Here is an 8718-nt window from a genome sequence, read left to right on the forward strand (position 1 = left end):
CCGTGGTTTTGACTTTGGAGCAGACAGCTCCATTCGCTCAAATGCGTCGCAACCGTGACAAACCGAGAGAACATATTTCACACGATTGTTGATCGGAAACAAATCAAAGATCACACTAACTCGCTCGAGCACCTCCACCCTCCCTGTAAAGCAAGCAACGGTTAGATAATATTGCACATACTTATTAACTCACTCGCAAGCCACGAACATCCATACAAGTTATTCCACAATATTTAACAAGGATGATGTAACAGTTGGAAGGTTCCAAGTCTTCCAAATTTTGGTAACAAGCAAACCACACCAACTGCAAAACCACACTGTAATTAAAAACAGTTTAGGCAAAAAGCTTCCTCAAAGCGACCACAAAAAGGACTGGATTCTCCTCCCTATCCTGAATGAAGTACCATCACCAAGCAGACTCCACTCTTAGAGACTCACTCCATTTCTGCGACCAATATCTTGGGGATGGATGAGTAACAACAGATAGGCCTAAGATGGAAGGCAACTTCTACAGCTCGACTCAGGTTTTCCCAAGGAACAAAATCCATGAAGACGTCACTAGCTGTTAACTTCTTCAACAGTCATGTACTGATCTTGCTTGAGATTTTTTCCACATAATCAACCACAATTGATTTCTCGACCTTCAGCCTGGTGGCGTCGATGCATTCTGGGAAACGAAGATAGCATATAAATACATTGATCATTCTTGCGTGAAATATATCAACATACACCATAAAATAAAAGAAACCATTGGTCAAAAACATCAGATGGTTAACCGTGCAATTAATCAAGATAGAATCTCCCAAACTCAACCATAAACAGCGTTTCAACTCCAGATATATGTTGCCAAGTCATGAGTATAATAAACCATTATACTAAATTTTCCAGATGAAAAATATTATTAGGAAATACTGTTTAAATTCATTGAATCCAGCAAGCAAATCAAGAAAGCATGTATAATGTCAACAAAACAAAAAGAATAATGAAAAAATATATCTACCTAAGCCAAAGGACCAAAGTTCAAATTGCCATTCTCACCATACCTGTTATGAAAGGCATCAGCTATTACACCAAACCAATTTTTAAACTGATCCAGGTAGAAAGACTTGGACCAGACCAAATGTGGAGCCAAATACATAAACTGTCTTTCATGAACTCCATGCACAAACCTTAGTAGCCAGATCCACACAACTTTATGCTGATGTAATTGCGGTTAAACTACATGGATCCAAAGCAGAATAACTATTATAAACATAGGGCCAGAAAATGACATTAATGTGTTATTCAACAAATTATGAAAAATTCAATGCCGCCATTATCACGATCTAAACAACACTGCTTCCAAAAAAATTGTTAGTAGAAGCAAATTTATGTCTTCAAGAAAGGCATCATTAACTTCATCAACAAGAAAAGGATAAAAGGAAAATAAGCGAGATGACAAAGAAACAGCTAGTCACAAATATTTTTAAAAAAAAAGTCAATTGGGATGGTGCAGCACCCAACCAGAGGAAATCTGTAATTATGCCTCATCTGACTGATTTATACAGGCAGACCAAAAGCAGTCCACATCATTGATATGCAACAAGGACAACTTATCAGACACTAGGTCTGGAATTCAGATTTCAATGGCAAAGACTACAAAAGATACAAGACCAAGGATAATAAACATTAGCAGTGAAACTAATTTAGGTGCTTCTTTGTGTAAGAAGTAGATAATAAAGAATTCTCCAAATCCTAAAAAATAAAACACCATATTTGAAACAACCACCCGTGGTTCTAGTCATAAAGCATATTTGATAAAAAAAATATATATTAATAGTTGGTCGGTAATTTACTTTATATTATATAGTCTGCCATCAAAACTAACATGCTAATATATCATGACCAGAGTCAAGGTTCTATGAACGTAATATGCTGCATATCACAAACCCAGCAATTCAAATAAAAGAAATCCCAAGTGTTATGCAGGAATAACATAATAATAGAAGAGGTAATATAGCTTGTAAAGGATAGAAAAAACAAGTCTGATTAAACTAACATAGTTAAATGTATTTCATAGCAATCATCTCAGCATGGAGTTATATAATAAACTGACTAACAATTCTGATATGGTTTGCCCCTTATTCTCTTGAAAGAGGAGCTGCTCAACGAGGTTCTACCAGTAAGAGATGGCAGGTCTAGATACGTTCCTTTCATATAACTATAAAATAATTAATGATTGATATCAGAACAACATCAAGCCTCAATTTCATATGAAACCTATATAAGTGGAAAATATAAAAAGTTGAAGCATCAACACCTACCAAATTCAAGGGCCAAGAACCTGCAACGCTCCCGTGACCATGTTCAAACATAAACTCGACGAAGTTAAATTCTGCAAAGGTGGGATGAAGTCAATAGTCCCCAGGCTGCAGGCCACTCATTGTGAAAGATCGTCATCCATTGCTAAAACATAAAACCTAAAATTAGACAAAGGTATGAAAGTTTCTGATGAATATTATAAAATTAATTACCGATAAGAATTTTGTTACCAGTAACCATCTTCATAAAGTTTCACACGAAGTATGAACCAGACCAAAGAGATTGTGCATGACAATTTTCAGGTGGCAGAGTGTGCTGTGGATTCGATTGCTGAAGCTTCTGCCCATTATACGCTTTCAGTTGCTCAAAAAGCTGGAAATCATGCCATTTTTGCTCATCAACCACTTGGGTCTGCACATTAGAAACTTGTTTCCCAGGAAATGGGAAGCTGGAAACACTGGTAAAGGCAGTAGAACTGGCTGGACTAACATACGGAAGCCTATATGTAATTTGATCAAAGGAGTTTTCTATTCCCATGACTTTGGATGATGATGATCGACAACCATCTAGCCAGCTGTAATCATCGATCTCAGGCAGCTGTTCCTTTGCACTAGAATTAGGATTTGTTCCATCCTGTTTCGGAGCAATATGGCTAAATCCGGGAGGTGGCCCAAAGTGCCTAAAGGGCCGACCAACAGGATTTTTCCTCGGTGGTGGCAAGGCTGAAGAGAGCTTCATAGCCATGCCATCAGCTGTTGCGTCTGAAGGCAATATAGTATCAAGTGTAGAAGGAAACACTACTTCTGCAGCTTTGATCTGACCAGAAAGTGCACTGTTGGTGCCCAAACTAACAGCAGAAGAAAATAGAGGTGATAATGAACTAGGCTGCAAGTTACTTGAGCCTTCTTGCAACATCTGCTCGTTCAAGTAACCATTTTCTGTTATGTTCATATTTTTCAGTTCATCAGACAAGAACCATCTGGTGGTGTCTGAATTTACAAATTGCAAAGGCAGCTGTGAGATATTACTGGTAGATGGATGCAGTTTCGAACTCACATTTGATACTGCTGACATCTGAACACCATCAAAATCTGCAGAAAAATGCCGAGCATGTGTCATCCAATCGGTTGCAGAAGATGCTTGTCCAGGGTTGACAGAGTCACAAGCAGTCACCGGTGAAGCAGATATATCAGGATACTTTTCAGCAGTTGTAGGCTTAAAGACAATTTCTTCCTCCTCTTCTTCTCCTCCCATATATAATTCTGCATTGGTTTGTGACACTCCAAGATTAGTTGTTTGTAGTGCTGCCCCGGATACATTCTCAAATTGAATTTCCTGTTTCACTACTGCCGAATCCAACGGATATAAAAAGGTAGAGTCCATTGGCCCTTCAAACACTGGAGGCTCTGTACCTATTACAAATTTCTTCAGGCTTGGGTCAATATATATTCTCTGCTGATCAACTGAAACAATATTAGTAAGGGCCCGTCCAGCTGCCAGAATCCTTTCGACACGTGATACTTTGTCCTTCCTGCCTCCGTCATTCATGTAGGCATGCTTCTTCGAAAAATCCAAAATGAGCTGTGCTGGCACTAAGGGTACAAATCCTCTCAACTCAAAATCCTCCCATAGTGCAAGCCTATTCCCAGTTTCTCCTTCATCATAACTACTCATGTTTAAAAAGCAGGTTTCATTCCCCTCACCATCGACAGACGCAAGTCGTGTCTCGATAAGTTTGTTCATAAATGGAACAAATTGAGTCCAGAAGAATGATCTTGCTCCAGCTTGTTTTTCCTCCACATCAAAACCGGTTGCTACATCTGGATGAGATGCCAGCCACTCAATGAAAATCAGAATAGCCGGCAAGAGGCAGCTCGATGCAGCATCATGCAGTGCTATGCATCTCTTGAGGATGTATCCAACGAACTCAAAAGCAGAAGTAAATGCATGCTGCAGCAACACGGTACGCTGCAATGTCTGGTTTTCAGACTCCCTTTCAACATTGTGTACAGTGAATATCAGAATTGCAACAAGCCTCAAAATGGTCAACGCATTTTCCATAGTAGCTGGACCAAAATTAAGCACGTCTTCGGGACCAGAAGAAAGAAGCACATTCAGATCTTTAATCACTGAAGAAAATACTTCTCCAAAAGTTTCCAAGCTGTTGAATTCAGCCAAAAAAGTAAATTTAGCATCATGAAGTCTAAATAGTAGGAAATTAATGAGATCAAATACCTTGTCCGTGTGAAAAGGATTCCATGAAGACGAACAAAACGAGTGGCAAAGGCTTTAAATACTTGTGACATGGTCAACTCTTCGTCTTTGGTGGAAGTAGTTTCAATCTTACTGTCTTTGGGAAGGAGTTTTGTATCACTTCTTCCTCTACCTCTCCCAGCTGAACGTGCAGGCAATCTTCTGCCTGAGGCAGTTTTCGTATTACTAGGCAGCAGAGAGTAACTTTGTCGATTCTGTAAACAAGTGTCAGTAGAAAACATAAGATCAAGACAAAAGGAGCATATATGAAAACATCAAATACAATCAATGACACGGGTCTTTAAACATTATCATATACAACAGCAGATAATCAGATATAAGTAAATTTAAAAAATGTGTAAGCCCGAAATTTGTTATTGACAAGATCCACACATTCAAGAATATAAATTTCAAAAAAGATCAAACTTTCACATGCAAGAACTATTAAAAAGATCAGGTAATTCAAAATCTATATTTAATTGGGTTCGGTGATCCAGAACTTTCAAAATTGAGTGTGAACTTCTTTTTAAAAACACTGTAGCTGCAGCATGTTCAACTAGTTATGCAAATTGCACTCCGTGAAGACCATTAATTGTGCAAAAATTTGCAACATAAATCACATGTTCTAAATTGACATCAACCAATGTTCTAAATAATCATGCACTTTACCGGAAGGAAAGAGAAAAGGTAAATCTTCCAGCTTGCCAGAAGGCTGCTATTGTGAAATACAATCTATGATTCCATATCCAAGTAAATATTTGTGCAGTAAATGGTACCACCATCATAGGCCAAAGAAATAATCTACCAAAAGGAACCAGAGGCAGCAAAAAGGTTCAATGTGATATCACCGAACCGACACAATAGCATGACGGATAGCAATGCTGACAAACAAGACTCTCAGCAAACCTTTATTCAGAGCCACCAAGGGCATCTATCATCGTGACGGTGTAAGACTCAAAGTTATTGATATTTGCAATTAATCCATATACTCATGTCAAATATATCTGAACTAGATAAGGAACAGAACATGATAAAAATGTGCACCAAGTCGTGGACAACACAACAGAATACAAATTACACAGCCTTGCCAAGTTGGTGCACCAAGTCTAAAGATACCTTCTCAAAAGCAATGATCAAGTTATCTCTTGCTGTTGAAAAGGGGATTTCCACTGCCAAACTTCTAAAGTACCGGTAGACTGCCAACAAGTCATCTCCCGAGTAGGAAGCAAGTATTGCTAGCTGCAACAATGAAATTTCTCAGAAAAAATGAGAAAAGAAACATGATGCGGACAATAAAAACATAAGCAGTGGATGGCAGCAGATGCCCTAAAGAGATAACGCATGATCCAAACCTGATGATGTGGATTGCCACTGAAAGGACAAAGAGAAGATGCCTGCATGTAGTAACTTGAAGCAGCTGCATAATCACAACTAACGGAGTCACCCTCTCCATAAAGTCCTTTGTAACGAGCAAGGTCTCCCAAATATATCAGACAACGGTGACAAGACATAAGCCCTTTTTTCATGTCAGCAGATTTCTTTTCATCTTTCGTCAAAACAATTTCAGTCTCAATGCCCTCATTGAAGTAGCTCAAAGGCAGGCCATAGTTTGCCCTGATCTTCAATATCAGGTCATGGTAAAATCCAGTAGCTTCTGTCAGGAAGCTTCTAAAGACAGAACGGAGTTTCTTGATTTTATCAGGCCGGACGAGAACTTTCCCACCAGATGATGCATTTGATCCGGCCGACACTGCAGCATTAATGTGCTGCCTGAACTCCTCGATTCTTCTATAGTGCAGTTGCCAAAGGACAAACTCTATATCATGCTTTTCAGAAAAATCATGATCTTCAAGAATCATAGTCTCATAATTCTCGCGCATCTGAAGCCAAGCATTAGGGTCCGAAGGAAGTTTTGACTTTGCCGACCTTCGCAGTCCATTTTCCAGTTCAATGTTCTAAAAAGAGAAAAAAATTACAAATTAATGAGTACAATAAGGCCAGCTCCAAACACTTCCATCCAGAATACAGCTTTCAACCCTCCACAAAAAAATAAATAATAAAGAAAATAGAAGTGACCACGAGTGGTATAATGCTGGTCCATGAGGATATAGAATAGCTTATAAGCTTCATAGTGAAGTTACTGATTCTTATCTAATGTGTGGTTAGATTGATTAGTATCTAAGAAGGCTGACCTAGTGACTTAGTTTTGCCATCTTGGATAGCAGTGTAAAAGAAGCATTTATCCGATATACATGCAAGAAGAAAATAACATGTTTACCTATTCTAACATATTGAAAATATATGGCAATTCATGAAAACCTATTTTCACACATTTAGTTAATGTACGAATAGAGGTCCGGAATGTACGAGCAAAGGAAAAAAATATTAGAAGCCAAAAAAAATACCAAAATAGAAAAGAAAATAAGGACAAGTTAGAAAACCTTCCTTCTACGCAAAGACAATGCAGACACTTGTTTGACTCCTCGTCGAGGTCTAAAAGAATAAATGAGATTAAAGAGGTATTTATGAGTTGGCCAGATAACAGGGATAACTAAACCTTTAAAATATTTAAGTTCTTAAACGACCTTTCTAATTAACACATAAAACAGAGAAAACAATCACTATAATTACTATGGGAAATAACAAACTTCCAAATTGCTTCTCGATAGATGATATCGTTGCATTGACACATGCGCTAGAATATGTAACAGAAATGGATCCAATTGTTCAATTAAGCAATAAGACAAAATGGATATATGAGAATACTTGGGAAAATAGTTATTTCATGAAAAACAAGATTGTACTTATGTGGTAAAACTGTGAGAATGTCAAATGCTAAGAACTAAAGTTCATAAACAGAAGATTCACTTATTGTATTGTTATGGAGTTTGATAATGAAATAGAATATTTAAAAAATATTATGTGTCCTGACTCAAAGACACATAATATTATGGTTAAAAAATTTTATGGTTACATTCCGACGATGCCTGTGAGTGTAGACATGAATCCATGTTACAATGAGAAAAGAAAAATAGAAATGTAATTGCAGATACCATGGTAAAGCAGGAAGCATTTGCAAGTTCATACCTTTTCAAGAAGTCGTTGCGCAAGCTCCCGAGATGAGGGAGCAGACGACCTATCCATCGGAACAGTCATCATCCATCAAATACACACAAAGTTCTCCCTGTAGCAGAAAGCATATGGCAGATTCAGACCAATGAATGCGTATCTAGGCCAACAAATCCATCTAAAAAAGATGAACGACTTAAATTATGAAACGAGAGAACAAAAGGCATAAAGATTACTAATAAAGAAAAGAATACAATTGTCAATTATCATCGTACCCAGTTCTTAATCCCCGATCCAACGGACCAACAATCAGAGGCCATCAACATGCCCCCTTCCCTATATCCCAATTGTCGTTCAACCCCCTAATACCTCCCACCCAAACCCTAACCCTAACGCTACAGATCAACCGAACCCCTCGATCGATCCAAAGCTCCACGAAACCGAAACTCCGATGCGGATTCACAATGAGACAGATCAATCCGCACGATCTCGACACGAGAGCGTCCAGATTCAACGGATCCCCACGAAACCGAACCCCACCTAAACACGCAGACGATCACAGGGACCAGGACAGCGCCTGTAGGTCTTGATTCAAGACCTATCGATTTCACCAAGATCGTGGTTATACGTTAGAAGGAGCATACCTGACCGCAAAGATCCAAGGCAAGCGAAGGGGAGAGAGGGAGAGAGAGAGAGAGAGAGAGAGAAGGGCGAAAGGGGCAAAGCTTTTGCCCTGAGGCGGAGTTTGCCGTCAAAGAAGGGCGACGAGACGACGACCGCCTATTTATATAATCGGTTATATTTATTTGATTTTATCGGATAACTAAACAAGACACGGCCGCCGGCTCCAATAAAAACACCCCTTTTTTATTGTTTTATTGTGTTATTTTTATTTTAAAAAAAAAAAACAAAGATAATGACGGATTATTTTATTGTGTTTATTTTCATTATAAATAAATAAATAAATAAATGACTCGATAATTTTTTGCCTAAATGGTTTGGCTCGACCACGTTCATTTGTCGTTCCCCAAATCCCTCGTTCATCAATAACGAGTCTCATCTTTCGTGGTCATTCACAACCCCAATCAACACATT

The 8718-nt window shown here is 38.4% G+C and overlaps 1 protein-coding gene across 3 annotated transcripts; it reads right to left on the reverse strand.

The window, feature by feature from the left end:
* Positions 1-209: 209 nt before the first annotated feature.
* LOC103981531 (nonsense-mediated mRNA decay factor SMG7) lies at positions 210-8402 on the reverse strand. 3 transcript variants are annotated; one of them, XM_065117553.1, is made up of 9 exons: positions 8268-8402; positions 7642-7738; positions 5907-6509; positions 5671-5793; positions 4537-4769; positions 2532-4462; positions 2304-2445; positions 1044-1218; positions 210-667 (listed from the first exon to the last, which is right to left on the reverse strand). In XM_065117553.1, the coding sequence occupies exons 2-6, from the start codon at positions 7711-7713 to the stop codon at positions 2554-2556; spliced, it is 2940 nt and encodes a 979-aa protein (XP_064973625.1). In that variant the 5' UTR covers positions 7714-7738; positions 8268-8402; the 3' UTR covers positions 210-667; positions 1044-1218; positions 2304-2445; positions 2532-2553. The 3 variants fall into 3 exon arrangements, with proteins under 3 accessions (XP_064973625.1, XP_009396563.2, XP_018684792.2); XM_009398288.3 differs by lacking the exon at positions 1044-1218; XM_018829247.2 differs by lacking the exon at positions 1044-1218 and having other exon boundaries at positions 2514-4462.
* Between the last annotated feature and the right edge of the window lie 316 nt (positions 8403-8718).

Source organism: Musa acuminata, chromosome BXJ2-7 (assembly GCF_036884655.1).
Source record: "Musa acuminata AAA Group cultivar baxijiao chromosome BXJ2-7, Cavendish_Baxijiao_AAA, whole genome shotgun sequence".
In the NCBI taxonomy this organism is placed as follows: Eukaryota; Viridiplantae; Streptophyta; class Magnoliopsida; order Zingiberales; family Musaceae; genus Musa; species Musa acuminata.

Coding starts and splice junctions, on each gene's coding strand:
- LOC103981531 (XM_009398288.3), bottom strand. CDS start 7,713: ATGATGACTGTTCCGATGGATAGGTCGTCTGCTCCCTCATCTCGGGAG. Junction 6,510..7,641: donor CGCAACGACTTCTTGAAAAG/GTATGAACTTGC, acceptor TTCTCTTTTTAG/AACATTGAACTGGAAAATGG. Junction 5,794..5,906: donor GTGGCAATCCACATCATCAG/GTTTGGATCATG, acceptor TCATTGTTGCAG/CTAGCAATACTTGCTTCCTA.